The following is a 17,729-nucleotide window of genomic DNA, read 5'->3' on the forward strand; positions in this document are numbered from 1 at the left end:
GACGATTCTAATCTAATCATCAACCAACTTTTGGGAGTTACGAGGTAAAGAAGGGAGATCTATTATCATACCATGAATACGCTTCCGGTTTACTTGAAAAATTTGATCGGGTGTTCTTAAACCACGTCCCAAGAGAAGAAAATCGCAAGGCTGATGCTTTGGCTAACTTGGCCACGACGATGGAACTTGGAGAAAATGAGTCAACAAAGGTATATGTATGTCATCAATGGATTATTCCTAGACTTCTGGATCTTCAAGTCAACAAAAGCCATCATACGTCTGTTCAAGTGATTGAAGAAGAAGTTTGGAGGCGACCACTGATAGAGTACATTGAACATGGAAAGTTACCTGAAGATCCGCGACAAAGAACAGACATCAAACGAAGAGCACCACGGTTCATCTTCTATAAGGGGACATTGTTTCGCCGCTCTTTTGAAGGACTATTCTTGCGATGTCTTGACAAAGAAGAAGCCCGCCAAATGATGGAGGAAGCACATTCTAGCTCATGTGGATCACACCAATCTGGTCCCAATCTCTATTTTCACATCAAGGGGATGGGCTACTACTGGGCGACAATGGTGAAGGATTGCATGGATCATGCCAAAAGATGTCAAGCATGTTAATTTCATGCCAACTACATCCACCAATCTCCAGAGCCTCTTCACCCAACTGTAGCTTCATGGCCTTTTGATGAGTGGGGACTTGATGTTGTTGGACCACTTACAAAGTCATCAAAGGGACAAATGTACATATTGGCTGCTACAGACTACTTCTCTAAATGGGTGGAAGCTGTTCCACTCAAGGAGGTGAAAAAGGAAGCCATTGTCGATTTTATCAAGTCATATATAATTTTTAGGTGCGGCATACCAAGATACATAATCACTGATAATGGAGCGCCATTTGACAACAAGCTCTTGAAGAGTCTATGCGAGAAGTTTAGTTTCAAACAACATAAGTCTTTAATGTATAATGCACCTGCCAACAGCCTTGCTGAAGCTTTTAACAAGACGCTTGGTAACCTTTTGAAGAAAGTTGTTGCAAAGAATAAGAGAGACTGGCATGAGAGACTTGGTGAAGCTTTGTGGGCATACCGGACAACCTTTAGAACTGCTACATAAGCAACTCCTTACTCTTTGGTGTATGGAGTAGAAGCAGTCCTGTCGTTGGAGCAACAAATTCCATCATTGTGGAAAGCAATCCAAGAAGGACTCACGTCCGAAGAGAATGCTCAACTTCGCCTAGCAGAGTTAGAGGCACTGAATGAGAAAAGATTGGAAGAGCAACAAAAAATGGAATGCTATCAAGCTCGACTAGCTAGAGCCTTCAACAAGAAAGTGCGGCCACGATCATTCCAAGTGGGAGACTTAGTCCTAGCTGTTCGACGACCCATAATCCTCAACAAATGCATAGGCAACAAGTTTACCTCAAAATGGGATGTGCCATATGTTGTGAAAGAAACCTATTCAAGTGGCGCATACAAAATTGTCGATAAGGATGGTCTTAGACTTGGTCCGATCAACGGAAAATTTATGAAGCAGTACTTCCCATGAAAGTCACCTACGCTCCTCGACGCACGAGCCTAAACTGCAAGTCATGACGCTCCTTGATGCATGAGCTTAAACTACACGTTGCTACACTCCTGGCCTGCATGAGTCTAAACTATGTACGACAAAAAAAAAGAGTCTGCTAGGTTGAAAACCTCGAAAGAGGTGGCTTAGGCAAAAGTCAAGACAAAAAAAACTCATCCCTCTGAACTACGTTATGACTTGATCCTCTTCACCGAGGTACGTAGGCAGCTTAAAGTTTTATTCTAAGTTCAGTCGCATGAGTTTTAAAAAAATAAAAGTTTGGCGTCATCGTATCATTACATTAATTCTGCCAAGTGTAGAGGCACGTATCTATAAGGAAAAGAAGATGATTTGCGTTGAAATATAAAAGATGTTTTATTGTTTCAATAGTACAAAAGTGGATACATTCAAAAATGTAGAGACAAAAGGAACTAGACATTTTTCTATACAAAAGCCTAAATCATAAAGATGATTATAAACTAGGCTTTGTTGCTGATGCATCTTAAATGCCTTTCCGTATGACGTCTCCACATTTGATGCCATTCTCGATGTATATCTCTCGTGCTCAGTAGTTGTGATGATCTCTTGACCACATATATTGTTGTTAGGCCTCGAGCATGATAGTTTGCTTCTCTTGTGCAAGTGGGTTGAAGGTCCCACATATGAGAAGTCGTCTCTCTTGAAAAACCTTTAATCAGCATGGGAGCCGTCATTGATGAATTTAAGACTATCAAATCAAGTGCAACATTTGTTATAGGGTTGACTCTGCATCTGTATGACTCCTCAGTCTGACATCTGAACCCTTTGAGCTCCTTCGCGACTCTACAAAAGGAATAAACAAGAGATAAAATTTGTGAGGCATGGTACTTGAAGTTACTACATACAAGAATGTAGAGTCAATCTCAAAATAGGACAACTCAGAGAAAATGAAGCCTTGATATTCGACATGGTTATATTTATTCACATCTAAATGTCATAGAATCAAGTCATTTATGGTCTAGACACCCGTATCCCAAGCTAGAAATTTTTCCGCAGGTGTGCGCAAAGTAGGAAATCAAGCTCAACGGACGTCTCGATCAAATTCAAAAAGCCACTGCAGTCCATCTTAAATTTGTTCTACCTCTAACTTTTCAAATGTTGTATCTGCATGTACCTAGTGTCAACAACACAAACCGTTTGTGATTTGGAGGCTTCTAGTTCAAAATATGATTTTATTTCCGCCGGAACTACACGAATCAAAAAGTTTACTGCTGCTAGGTGGACTTTGAGAATTTTCTGTTTCCAAATCAAAATGAGTTATTCCATGAAATTAATATATGTTGTAGGTCTCTGAGTTTACTTTCTAACGGTGCAAACGTATTGCAATTCGGAGATTCGTAGCTTGAGATATGAAGTTTTCTACAAAAATATGCAAAGTTGGATCGCAAGTGCGGCAAACGTTAGGAGCAATTTCAAACTACTGTTGCAGGCAATCTAAAAGGAGTTCATACATGATATCTTCAAGTGTTACGATGGCACAAATGGCTCACGATTCCGACACTTGTAGATCGAGATATGAATTTCCACGAGTGCGCACAAAGCTGAATAGCGAGTTTGGCAGACAAGTGGGTCAATTTCAAAATATTGTTGCGGCTAATCTGCTTGGAATCCTTCCATGATATCTTGAAAATTTAATTATCTCTGAGTCTTATTTCTAATGGTGTAGACGACTTGCAATTTGGACGTCCCTAGCTTGAGATATGTGCGTTCCAATGATAGCATATGGTGCTGTGAAGCCGTAATGACAGACTTGTGCATCGCCTTCAAAAGTTCATTCCGACTTGTCCTGATGAAATTGGCCCTAAATTTTGGATATGTCGATGTGGTGCAAGTTTTAATTCTGTAGAACCGCAGTTTGGACACGCCTAGTCGAGGTACGATTTTTTTTCAATGCGAGCATGAAATGCTATGAAGTCAAAGCATAAGAGATGCGCCAAGTGCTTGTTCGCCGATGTTGGAAAGTCCTACTCCATATGTCTCTCTCGCCAAGCCGCAACAAATAGGAGAGTTGTTCGCTAGCAATATTGCATCTTCTTAGGGATATCAAAGACTTCCAGTACTCTCGCAAAAACTTGCAAATGAAAACTATTGTCGAAATTCTCGATGCCAACAACATGAAGTTTATGTGAATATAGTACCAGTAGCACAATGCTTCAATATCATGACGCTTCAGTTCGACTGATGGATACGATTCCGGTGATACGAAGCTGTTAATCCCACATGATTGATTGGTTCCAATGACACAAAGCTTTGATTCAACAACAAGTACCAGTGTCAATGACACGACGCTTCAATGCGGATGGTGAGCATTGTGACGTGCACTTCTCCGTCAAATCTTGATGGATCATACGCTTCATGAACCTACAAAAAAGGAGTGGTGAACATCCCCATCTTCTCATGATGCATATTGGAGAACTCACCATGTATCATCTCCGAGCCTGCAATAAAAAAAAGGGAGAAAAGAAGTATGTTGCCGGAACAATCATCTCGATTCCGGCCCTTGATTGATCAAAGATTTATTGCGTCTGGATCAAAAGGGATGGAGCTTTTACTTTTATATATGTTGTGTATCACCGAGTCTTCTTACCAACGGTGTAAACAGCTTTTAGTTCAGATGCTCCTATCTTGAGATATGCATTTTTTTAGCAAGAGCATGCAAAACTGAAATGTCGAGCGCGATAGAACTTGGACCAAGTTTTGGAAGCTCACTTGGGATAGTACAATGCGAATTTAAATCCAAATTTTAGGTATATTATAATACTCCGAGCCTAGTTTCTATAGCCACAAACCGCTCATGATTTCGGCATTCCTACACCAAGATATGATTTTTTTAGTTAAGGCGCGCAAACTGATCTATATCAAACGTGACAGAACTTGAGCCAAGTTTAGGAAGCTCACCTGGGATGGTAGAATATGAACTTAAATCCAAATTTTTGATATGTTGTAGTACTTTGATTCTAGTTTCTGCAGCCGTAAACCGCTCATGATTTCGACATTCCTATACCAAGATATGATTTTTTTGGTTAAAACACGCAAAGCTGAAATTCCTGGTAGCAGTTGCAAAAAAAAGGTTAGGAGAATCGAGCGATAGGATTGCGTTGCCAACTATTGAAGAGTACCTTTAAAACCAACCAAAAAGTAGTACTATTGCTTTCATCAAAGAGCGGAGGACTACTGCTATGGTAACGATACAAGGAGAAAGTGGCCAATTTATAGGAACCAGCAAGGAAGAAATTAAAGAAATTCTTGATATTCAAGCTACTAACATGTGAAAATAAGGAAATATCATGTCCGATTTGTACATGAATAGGTTTGAAACTAGGAATTCAAAGTAGGAAAGGAAAATTACTGTTAGCCCAAGTGTTGTTACGGGAAAGTGGGAAAAGCTTTAAAATTTTCTATATTTGATGCCACTGGACAGTAAAATTTTCCATGTTTGTGATAGTCAAGTTATTAATGCTGGATTCATACTATACGATCTTATAGAAGAAGACAGGAGGAGGGGAAAAAATGCCAGCAGTTTGGTTTGCTTTAAAGAGATTACTACAATGCAAATCAGAGCTAAGATATGTTCATGATCCAAGAACTGATGGCAACAAAAAAAATTTAAGCAAAATATCGACGAAAAAGACAGTAAGTAGATCAGGTTGTTCAAGGTCAATTGCAAATCTGAAAGATGTTATACATGGAAGTAAAAGACATATGGAGAAGCCACCATTACCAAGTCCAAGATCTATTGGAAGCGAGTAAGCAGAAGGAAAGGCTAAAAAAGCTCTAAAGAATAACATCAAGGTCTCCATCCATATCTGCAATCATCGTCTGTGGTCAAATTCCAAAGGCGAACCCAAATCATAGGCGGGTGGCTTCAAATCTTCCGTTCGTAATAACCCAACACCAAATCCTGGTTCGTGACGACCTTCAAATAGTTTGTGACGTACTACAAATCTGAAATCCGTCAAGTTCAAGATCAAGCTCTCAAGCTCTTGAACCACAAATCTGAAATCTGTCAAGTTCAAGATCAAGTTCTCAAGTTCTTGAACTATCGACCGTGAGGAGAAGAATCAAAAGACTACATCTCTTTAGATTTAGAGATATTTTAGAGATTGTAACCCCATCACTTGAAATCGAATATAATATTTGTCGCTATATTTCTTGTCTTGATTATTATTTTTCAGGAGCGAAATTTAGTTGCTACAAATTTAGTTCTACAACCAAAGTATTGGAAGGTTAATTTTTGCTTGGAGTTTGTATTTAGCATTTCACATAATTGTGCAACTCGATAAAAGTTTAGATTTGACCGGTAGAAGTCACCACAAGTGCTGAAACAAAAATATCAACGTTCACGGGTACTTCAAGTCTCGTCGTTCGTTTCAGCAAGCCTACACCGCGACAAGCCTTGAAGTAGGGGGCATCTGTAGACATATAAAATTTATTGGATCTAGTCCATACAAAATTTGGATTAATTCAATTGGGTTGAATAATTAGTTTGGGCTTTACAAATTAAATAAGTCCATTTTATTATTTTCAGGCCCAAAATCCATTTCATCTTAAGGCCCAGACTCATGCCATACGACATGGAATATCCAGTCAAACTCCAGGCCAATAGGGTGACGCCATGTGTTAAATGATGTGGCAATCCAAGTCAAAAAGCAAGAACCAACCACAAGTCGCCAAGTGGCTAAAATGACATGGGCCAATCAGAATCAAGCAAGAGAATTTTTATGTAGCTTGACTGTCCATCCTCTACAACTATAAATAGAGGGGTCACATAACTCTCAATGGGAAGAGTTGGAGAAGAACACTCTGCAATTGGTGAAGGCATCCACAAACAGAGAGATTAATCATCAAGTGCTTAGTTCTTCAACAAAGGAGTGATCAACGGAGTTCTTCCCGGAGATCAACCGGTAACAACAAAGTGCTGCTCGACGTTCTTGGTGATTAAATACATCACAAGGAGGTCCGCATCATCCTGCATTCGAGAAAGATGCTTCTCAAGCCCTCGAATCACGGAGAATTTTAGAGAGGAGAATCAAGGGATATATAGAATTGTACTCGCAAATATTTATCAATAAAATCTCTTTTTCTTTATATTATTTTTATTGCAGTTTATTTCTCGTCTTACGAAAATTTGTTGCGAACATGCACTCGCCTGCCACGTGAATTTTTCTGTATATGTGGAATTTTTTGAAAAATAAAATATATTTTTACCTTTTTAAGAATGTTATTTTTTTAGATAATTCTTTTGAATACAATTTATAATAAAACTTGGATAGAACTATATTATTTAGGCTAAATTTTTTTATTTGGCTAAAAATAATAAAGTTTTAGTTAATCTCTTTTTGAATTTGACATGAAAATAAAGATTTATACAATTGAAATAAATAGTCAAGGTATCTAAAAAAGTTATAAAAAATACATAATTTGAAATTAATTATTTTGGATATAACTTTTTATATAGCTCTAAATTACGGTGCTCTAATTTTTTTTTTACAGATGAAATAAAAAAACATCAAAAGAATAAATAAAATGAGTGTACAATTGCAGTATAATGCATGTGATTCATTTTATTTCTTGCAATTGTACACTCTTTTTATTTCTTCTTTTGATGCAATGACTATTTATTTCAATTGTGTATTTTACTTTTACAGGTAAACTCTGTAAAAATAAAATATATTTTTAGAGCAAAGTAATTTAGAGCTATATAAGAAATTATAGCCAAAATAATTAATTTCAAATTACTTATTTTTTATAACTTTTTAGATGTCGTGACTATTTATTTCAATTGTATAAATTTTTATTTTCAGGTCAAATTCAAAAAAAGATTAACTAAAACTTTATTATTTTTAGCCAGATAAAAAATTTAGTCTAAATAATGTAGTTCTATCCAAGTTTTATTATAAATTGTATTCGAAAAAAATTATCTAAAAAATAACATTCTTATAAAAGGTAAAAATATATTTTATTTTTCAAAAAAATTTCACATATACAGAAAAATCCACGTGGCAGGCGAGTGCACCCACCCTTTTTGCCACATCAGCATCCAGGGGGTAACGACTCTCAAAAGGCCAAGTTGGGGGAGGTAATTAAGACCACGAATAGTTTAAGGCTGTAACTAATAATCTGTGTCAAGTTTAGGGAGGTTTTAAGGTATTTTGTCATAAACATACCCAGTATCGTCCCACAAGTGGAGGATCTAATTAAAATTTTGGAATTCTTACTCGATATTCGGTAGTTATATTGGGATTCGATTAAATGTTATTCGCGTCGAAAATTCTTATATTTGGGGATAATGCACTTCCTAACAAATATGACTACATATTAGAACCCGAGACTTCTGATTAAAGATTATGGTGGAATACTTATCACTTCACTATAAATCTTGTTGGGAAAAATGCATAAGTACCCCCCTGACCTATACCCGGATTCCCAACTACACACTTTTTCTTTGGAGGAATTCTATTACCCCCCTAAACTTACTTTAAATGGAATTATTTACACCCTTAACTCTGATGTGGCAGAGTGTGTGTATTTCACTCTCCCAAAAGAGAGTGAGAAGCAAGAAAAAATGATTTTCAGATTATTTTTTATTCCTTTTTACCATTTTTTATTTTTTTTCCTTTTCCTTTTCCTTTTTCTTTGTCTTTTTTCTTTTACTTTTTTTTTTCGTTTCTTCTCTAATTCCCGCGGATATTATTTCACCGGTGACTTGTCTAACCATTTTTCTTTCATTTTTTCTTTTCACACACAAATTAAACTCTCAAAAAGATCTATTCACAAGCAAAGCAAAATATACTCAGATTTGGGGGCAAAAATTCATCATCGGAAAACCTTCCCATGCCGGAAAAAAAAATGATGTATTGAAATTTTAACTGGAAAAAATTTTCTCAGCTTATATTCATTTTTATTTCTTTTGCTCTTCCTCCCACACATAAATTACACTTTCAAGAAAAATTTATATATATAAAATAAAACATACTTAGATCGGGATAAAAATTTATCGCCGGAAAAAATGATGTTTGTGAAATTCCGACGACCGCCATTTTATGCCGCCGGTGACCAAAACAAAAAGAAAGAGAATGAATTAACCAAAAAAAATGAGAATAATAAGAAATAGGAAAAAAGGATAAGAAAAAGAAGAAAGAATAAAAAAGTACTAAAAGTATAAGTGGGGCGCATGTAGCTAACCACTTGCCAAGAGTTTGATTGTCTAATTTTAGGGTGCAAATAATTCCATTTAAAATAAGTTTAGGGGGGTAACAAGATTTCCACAAAGAAAAAATGTGTAATTGGAAATCCGGGCATAGGTCAGAGGGTACTTATGTATTTTTCCAACCTTGTTGGTTACAATTACATAAATTATTTGTGGTTACAACTACAATTACATGATTTCATTGTCTTTTTTCCTAATGGATGTGGTATATTTTTAATGTTGTGTTATTCTTTTATCATTTTAGTCGAATAATACAAATTAATTGCGAATTTATTGCATTATGTTTAACTCGATTAAAAGGAGTTTGTTTATTATTTTTTTTAATCATTGTTATATTTAAATTCAGATGCTTTTACTATGTGGTTTATTTATGTAATTTCTAAACGTATGAGTGCCAATTCAAATGAAGAACTGTTAGCATTTAGTACTACTTTGTGTAGCTCAATTGATTATGAAAATAAGTTAGCAGTCTAGTAGTACGCTCTATGGTTAGAGCTTGTGAATTATTAATGGGGGAAAAGTCAAAGTAGAGAGGGGAACACGAACCTTTTCTTCTTTTTTCTTGAAAAGAAAAATGTGTTAAAGAAAAAGATACATCTGCAATTTGAATTTAGTTGAGTAGAAGCTAAGTGTCTTTATTAATAAGATTAATGATAATTATAATTACAACCCCTATATCATAATAAAGAAATGGTTAGTGGTATAATTAAAGTAATTACTTTTTCTTTTCTTTCTTTTTCCAGCTTGGATCTTCATGATTAGGGCATATTTTACAAATGCCAACTCAACAATTGCAGAGGCAACAAAAATATTATCAGAATCTTTCTGCACATTTTTTTTCTGTACTTTTTATCTTTTTTTTTTCTTCCTTTGTGCTGTCTGGAATATATTTCCATAAGATTTTTGGGTCCCAAAGAGGTAAACAGGGAACTGAAAGGGAAATGGTCTAGCAATTGTTGTTTCCTTTTCCTTCCCTTGTATAAATAGGTATATTTAGGTTTTACTTCAAATTGCCTTTAATCGAACATAAATAAAGTGAATAAAGACCTTTGTTTCAACTTATTTAGCAACGGCTATTGTACTGTAAACAACTACCTCTTGTTCCACCAACAAGGGTTGTGGTGGAGTGACAAGTATACTTCTTCATTCTTAATCAGAAGCCTCGAGTTCGAGCCCCTGAGTATGGAGTCGCCTTTGTTTGAGAGCACTTTACCCCTAATGTGGGCTTTTCCGGCGCGAATCCGGATTAATCGGGCCCCAATGTGAGTACCGGATACCGGGTGAGAAATCCAAAAAAAAACTACCTCTTAACCCAGCATTTCTAGGATATTTATTTATAATTTTAGGAAGTTCTATACATACTTTTAGCAAAGAATACATTCATATGATATAAAGGAACTATTCCATCTAATTAAAGTTTTATCAAATAGTATTAATGTGCAACTGTTCTGTAAAGTCTATTTTACAAAATATTGGATGACTTAACTAAATGATATTTGAGAAAGTTTGCATGCTAATCATCATCATTGGAAGAATTATTACTCTTATTAAGAAGATTGAGATGGATGAGGAGGAGGAATAAGCAATAGAATTAAGAAAATTCAGGATTTATAGTTAATAGATTCAGGATTTATACTTAATAGATTCGAATAAAAGCAATTTATTTATTATTATTTGTATATATAAAATCTTGATATTTTTTTCCCAGTATGCCACTCTGTAAATAATCACGCACGAGCAGAGAAAGAAAAACAACCGAATTCTTCTCTTTTTTTTTTTTAAAGGAGAAATCCTTTGATTCCATATTGAATATAGATCTTTGTTTTTTTTGTTCCACTAATCAAGACCAATTTTTCACATTTCCGTGTTGGCTCCTTCTCAATAGTCAATACAAAGAATGATAGATAAGATTGCATCAATTTATGCTTTGTGGTCAAATAACAAAGTTAATTTTGCCCCAGAACTAAAAAACAAAGTTAATGGCTCAATAATCAACGTAAACTGAAATTATTATTATTATTATTAGTACGAATAAAAAGGCGCCGGGAATGGTCCCTACAGGGATTCCCCGAATCAAAAGGAAGAGCTTGTATTTTGTCTTATGATTGAACCAACTTTTGACCATATATAGACAGAGGTTGTGCTCAAGTGGGCACCATTATGCCCCACTCACCTTGTATTCACGTCAACTAGCTCATGTGTTTTAGCTATTTTTTGTTTCTATAATTTATACATATTCGTGGATCAAGATTTTGCATGTTGTTATAAAATTAAGACTTTAAAGTAATGAAATCAAAGACAAAAGAGAGAATTATTATTCAACTTTAAATTCATGTACATAATGAACTGAAATCTCCTTTATTTATAGAAGAAAGGAAGCTGCTGTGTAAGCTGCTACTGCAAGCTGATGTGTAAGCTGCTACTGTAAGTTGTTGTGTAAGTTGCTTGTAAGCTGCTACTGTACCAGATATAGAGAATCTTCTACCAGGGGTAATATTTATCCATAATGGAGTACTAGATGAGCATCCATAATATATATTTATAACATTCCCCCTTGGATGTTCATTTAAAGGATAATGTGGCTCATTAAAACCTTACTAGGAAAAAACCCGTGGGAAAAAAATTCTAGTGAAGGAAAAAGAGTACACATATTTAGTAATACGCATTGCTACGTGCCTCATTAAAAACCTTATAAGGAAAACCCTGTGGGAAAAAAACCTTAGCAAGGAAAAAAGAGTGCATCGCGTATTTTACTCCCCCTGATGAAAACCTTGTTTCAAATATTTGAGTCACCGAATTCCAAACTTGTATACCATCTTCTCAAAAAGTTGAGTTCTTAGAGAATATTATCCACCACTATTTCAGATCGATTTAAATTAATCTCATCAAACCAAGAAGCTACTACAAGTCATTTCATTGAGTTCCTTGCAACTTGCATGCATCAGCTGCTTGTATAAAACTTCAATGGAGTACTAAATGGATAATCTTCTTCAGGAAGATTATCTACAACGGAGTAATAAATGGACATCTACAATAATATCTTCATTACACTCCCTTTTGGATGTTCATTATTATGTGCCTCGTTAAAACCTTACTAGGAAAAACCCCGTAGGAAAAAATCCTAATTAAGGAAAAAGAGTACACTAATAATATACATTGCAAGCTACCTCATTAAAAACCTTACCAGGAAAAATCCAGTGGGAAAAAACCCGAGCAAGGGAAAAAGAGTACAGTGCAGAGACTTGAGTATATCTGGACCAAGGAGTTCATCATTCTCTTCTGGAGGTAAGAACGAATCCTTAATCCGTGTAGGAAGAACTATATCTTGCTAGTAAATTAACAGAAAATGCTATATCAAGCGTTGTAGCATTAGCAAGATACATTAGTGCACCAATTGTACTGAGATAGGGTACTTCAGGACTAAAGAGTTCCTTATCCTTTTCTGGAGGTCGGAACAAATCCTTATCCACTTCAAGTGATCGAACAACCATTGGTGTACTCAATGGGTGCGCTTTGTCCATGTAAAAACGTTTTAAGACCCTTGCTGTATAGGCAAATTGATGGATAAAGATCTCGTCTGCTAAACGTTCAATTTGCAGACCAAGACAAAGTTTTGTCTTCCCAAGATCTTTCATCTCAAATTCTTTCTTAAGATATTCAATTGCCTTTTGGAGCTCTTCTGGAGTTCCAACAAGATTTATGTCATAAACAGAAACAACAAATATAACAAATTCTGAAGCCATTTTCTTTATAAAAATACATGGACAAATAACATCATTTATGTAGCCCTCTTTAAGCAAATATTCACTGAGGCGATTATACCACATGAGCCCAGATTGCTTTAAATCGTACAAAGATCTTTGTAATTTGATTGAGTACATTTCCTGAGATTTTGAATATGCTTCAGGCATTTTAAATCATTCAGAGATCTTTATAGAGATTTGATCAAATGAGTCATATAGGTTATGACTCGCATTTAAATGGTATGGCATCTTCAAGTGTCTGGACTACCGGTCTGATCCTCACAATATTTCACAGTATTGTACACTATATTGTATCAAATATATCGTCGACGATCATTTTGCATCGGTTCACAAGCGACATAACTTGTTGAGATCTCATCACTTTTTTTTATTTTTAAATACCTAAACTTCTTCTGGAGTTTCATGAAATGTTATGTCTTAGGCTCTTCTAGAGCTCATTTCCTCCTCATTATGATCATTTTGATCATTAGCTCTTTATCATTTTTCAAGGATTATTACCTTTGGAACCGGTTGGTCTACCACGCTTCATGCGTACAATAAACTTTAGGACTTTAAATTTTAATAGGAGCATTTGCAGCTAAAATATGATATTTAATTTTGGATCAGCAAATGCTTCTGACATTTTACTTGAATTATCTTCTAAGTGAGGATCATATTAATGATAAATCGATTCATATAGCATATTTTTCAGCTGTTTATTCCATCCCCCAAATGTTAGAAAAACTAACATATATCCCCAATCTTCTTTGGGAAACATATCTTTGTGCATTGTGGTAGAGAAACTAATCATATACCACACATCAAAAGATAGTAAAAGTATTTGGTTTCTGATCATAAACCAATTGTGAGGGGAGGACATATCATATATTGTTGGTCTGATGCATACAAGTGCTGCTATATGCAATTTAGAAAATCTTAGACCAACACATGAAGCTTTGTTCTCATAAGCAATGGTTTAGCCATTAATAGGAGGTATTCAATGCTAAACCAGTTTGGATATAAATTAGCATTATCAAGATGAACTGTCTTGATTTCATAATCTGAAAGTTTTGCTCTTAGTTGAGAAAAGCAATTTCAAATGCCAAACTGCAGGTTGACAATGAACACACATGTAACAATCTTATATATGCATCTATAAGTGGTTCACATGATAGGTGAATGGGCCCATATTCACCATTATATATTTCAGAATCAAGGGTCTTAGTCCCAACTTTAGCTGGTATAATCAATTTATTATGAGAACAAGCAACATAGGAGAATTCTTGAAGAATCTTCTAGTTCTTCAGTATATGCTTATATGAATTCTCAAATAGCTCATTTAAAAATGGCAAATGAAAACTCCAAGTTTATCATGGCATGTGCTATCTTTTAGTAAACTTTTGGTTTACTATGGCACAAACTTTTGCATTAGTAAACTTCTGATGTACTGCGACTACTTTTGTATAAGTAAATTTCTGATTTACTGTAGCTGCTTTTGCATTAGTAAACTTCTGGTTTACTGTGATACATGATGTAGTACAAATTGAAAAATAAGGCAGGTAACTTCTCATATACATATTTACCCCCTATGATTGTGGAAACATGAAGATTTTCAATCTTTCAATCATTTGTAGTCTTGAGTATGATTGTCATTTGTATTAGTAAACTTCAAGTTTACTACAACATGTGTTTTGACCATAATCATATAATATGAATGACATATTTATATATAAGCTCTTCAAGAGCCTTCATTCATTATCCACAATCTAATATTTATCGGACACTACTGGTGTCATATGTCTTCTAGACAAACAGATAGCTCTTCGGGAGCTTTTGATAAATTTTGTACTACCAAATATTGCTCAAACACTTTTGGTGTCATGAGAGAAAATCATAATCAAATAGACAATACAAAGCCAATCCTAAATTTATAAATGACGAAAATCAAGAATTTTAATATTCTACTACTAACTTCGTGACAAATATCTCTTTCAAGGAGAAATACCATTAACATCTAAATATCTTGTATCAATGCGGCAATCACATAGTCATTGCGTCCTTTAAGAAAAGATACACGAGTTGTTATTTCCTTCGGGGAACTCAATAACTAACCATAATGTACTGATGTGGTTGTAGTAGAAAGCATTCTACAAGAATACTTTTGCCTTGGAATAATATTTAATAAAATATTTCAAGATATTTTACGTACAACGGGTACGTGAGACAATGATCTTTATGCCACAAAAACAAGATTTATATCCTTTGTTATCTACCTCTTCAGGAGGTGAGTTATGGTATTTCTTCGTTCACTCCAGGGAATAAAAATGTGCTTCAAAAATAACTTTGAATAGCTTATTATTTTGTTTAAGCACAGAAAGACACAATTTCATAATATTTTCCTGCTACAGGAGAAAATTTCAATTGTGTTACTTCTTCAGGAGCAAATTTAAAATACGAAATATTGAGTATATATTCCCTCAATTATATTACCTCTTCTAGAGGTGAATTGTAATATATTCACATCAAAAGCGCGTTCATATTTATGAGAGCTTTATTAATATTGTCACATTCACTTCGGGAATGGTTAATATTTGTCAAAAGTTCTCTTCCTTTGGGGAACAGAACATAATTATTTGAATGTGTATTAATCACACCAGATTGTATGACGGCTTAGAACCACTTTTAAGATATTGCTACTTCAGGAGCAAATCGAGGCATGCAAGTAATATAGAGAAATTTTCTCTAACTTATCTTCAATTGTAACCATAGAAAGCCTAAATTATCACTTCTGGTGGTTATAGGCATATACCACTTCTGGTGGTTAACAAAATTTAGTTACAATGAGATATACAAAACATAACCACTTCTGGTGGTTATATATTTTTTGCAAACTCTGCTGGAGTTTAAGTGGATCTAACAATGTTATCCACTTTATAATCCTTTATTATGATTATTAAGATAAAGAAAATAAATACTAAAATAGGTACTGTATACGTAGCATATAACCAAGCAAGCGATGATAAAGATATTAAATCAAATATAAGCAAAAGGCTCAAGTTACTTTACACAAATTTGGCCCCTCCAGACGTAAGTGATATCCACATCTCTAACGCCAAGAAAAAAAGCTCACCACCTCAAGGATATAGTCTGCCTTATGATGCTTGGAATGAACAAAATCTAACCACGGATGTAAGAATGTCTCCATACATCACAGATGAACACTGAAATAGAAATTAAATTCGAAGTAAGTGCTCAAAATGACAGAGTCTTGTACTGATAACGTGTTATAAAATTAAGACTTTAAAGTAAAGAAATCAAAGACAAGAAGAGATAGAGAGAAGGAGAGATTTATTATTCAACTTCAAATTCATGTACATAATGAACTGAAATCTCCTCTATTTAAAGAAGAAAGGAAGCTGCTGTCATGTAAGCTACTACTGCAAGTTGCTGTGTAAGCTGCTACTATACCAGATATAGATAATCTTCTACCAGGGATAATATTTATCCATAACGGAGTACTAAATGAACATCTATAATATATATATTTATAACACATGTAAAGTTTTTAGATAAATGAATAAACGATCCAAGACACAAGAAATATAATGAAGTTACCTACAATCTTGTAATGCTTTAATACAAGACATTTAGCTTACACAGGTTTTTTTTGTCACGATCAAATTTCTCCTATAGGTTGTGATGGCACCCAACGTTACCGCTTGGCAAGTTGATTTTTAATTATTGAATAAATAAGAAGTAAAAAATTAAATAATATGAGAAATAGACTGTTTTAAAAGCAAATGAGGTGAAGTAAATAATCAAAAATCATCAAGTGTCTACTCGTACAATTTCAAGACCTAGTGTGACGAGTGTATGAGTTACTAGTAGAATATACAAAAAAATACAGACTACCGTCTGAAATGAAGAAGACAGAAAGTAAAAGCAAAAGAAAGACTTCGGGTGTTGTAGAACGGGCTCGGAAGGCAGCTCACCGCAAAGTCTCAAGTATCAGGAGTGCGCGCCGGGATGATAATCAGATGCACCTGCCTCAGATTCTGCACGATTTGTGCAGAAGTGTAGCGTGAGTACATAAATAATATGTACCTTGTAAGTATTTAGTCTAACTTCGAAGAAGTAGTGACGAGGGGGCGACTTCGACACTCACTATGGGCTAACAATAAAATACTGAAATTATAATTAAGCATGGGCTACATAAATGAAGTTGAAACTCAATAACAAGAAGCAACTAAACAATTCTTTCACTGATAAAAAACCCCAAATCAATTTCCATCATTTAACAATTTAACCTCTCAAGCCAATGAAACAATATCAGGTATAATTGAGCTCCAAGTATTATTACGCACGAATTATATCGAGGTCGTACGGTCCGATCCAAAATATAAACATATATATTGTGCACTACCGAGGGTCGAACGACACGAACCATAGATGCATCTATTCCACTATCGAAACGTTCGTCTCGCTCCACAAGAAGGAAAGATATTTTATAAACACTGGATTTAGAGGTTATTATGAGGCTAACATACAAAGAAGCACAAGTTCCTGTTAACATTCAAGTAACCCGTCACAACTTAAGTTAATGAAATTCAATCCTTTAAAATTCCGTCATCAAGTTCCAATATAATATAAGCACTTAAATTAACAAGTAGAGTGCACACATTACAAGTATTTTATGATTTGGGTCCTAAACTACCCGGATATAAGCATAATTAGTAGCTACGCACGAACTCTCATCACCTCGTGAGTACGTAGCCCCCATAATTAGAAGCACATATTAATTCAATTCACCTATGGGGTTAATTCCCTTTTACAAGTTTAGAAAAGAGACTTACCTCGTCTCAAAGCTTACTTTCAGGTCACAAATTTCGTTCTAAAGCCTCAACTCGGTGCCAAGCGATCCGAAACTAGACAAATATTATATAAATTAATCAATACATGTTTGAAAGTTCATAACTTAACTATTTGAGTAATTACCCAACCCCAATTGGGGTGTGATTCTTAGTTTTGATATTATTCTATGCGTTCCGAGGGTTCGAGTTCTTCCAATTTACTCCGAACGCGCCGAAACATACTTAAACTACTCGGAATGACACCAAATTTTGCGTGCAAATATTAAATTACCATACGGAACTATTCGCGATCTCGGAA

At 34.9% G+C, this 17,729-nt stretch overlaps 1 protein-coding gene across 1 annotated transcript; it reads left to right on the forward strand.

The window, feature by feature from the left end:
• The first annotated feature begins 179 nt into the window (after nucleotides 1–179).
• Nucleotides 180–623, forward strand: LOC142172712 (uncharacterized). Its single transcript, XM_075236386.1, has one exon. It carries the CDS (start codon nucleotides 180–182, stop codon nucleotides 621–623), a length of 444 nt encoding a protein of 147 aa, XP_075092487.1.
• The last annotated feature ends 17,106 nt before the right edge of the window (nucleotides 624–17,729 follow it).

Source organism: Nicotiana tabacum, chromosome 18 (genome assembly GCF_000715075.1).
Source record: "Nicotiana tabacum cultivar K326 chromosome 18, ASM71507v2, whole genome shotgun sequence".
Classification (NCBI taxonomy): Eukaryota; Viridiplantae; Streptophyta; class Magnoliopsida; order Solanales; family Solanaceae; genus Nicotiana; species Nicotiana tabacum.

Bases quoted from the DNA above. Each gene is read 5' to 3' on its own strand.
- LOC142172712 (XM_075236386.1), top strand. From the start codon at position 180: ATGGAACTTGGAGAAAATGAGTCAACAAAGGTATATGTATGTCATCAA.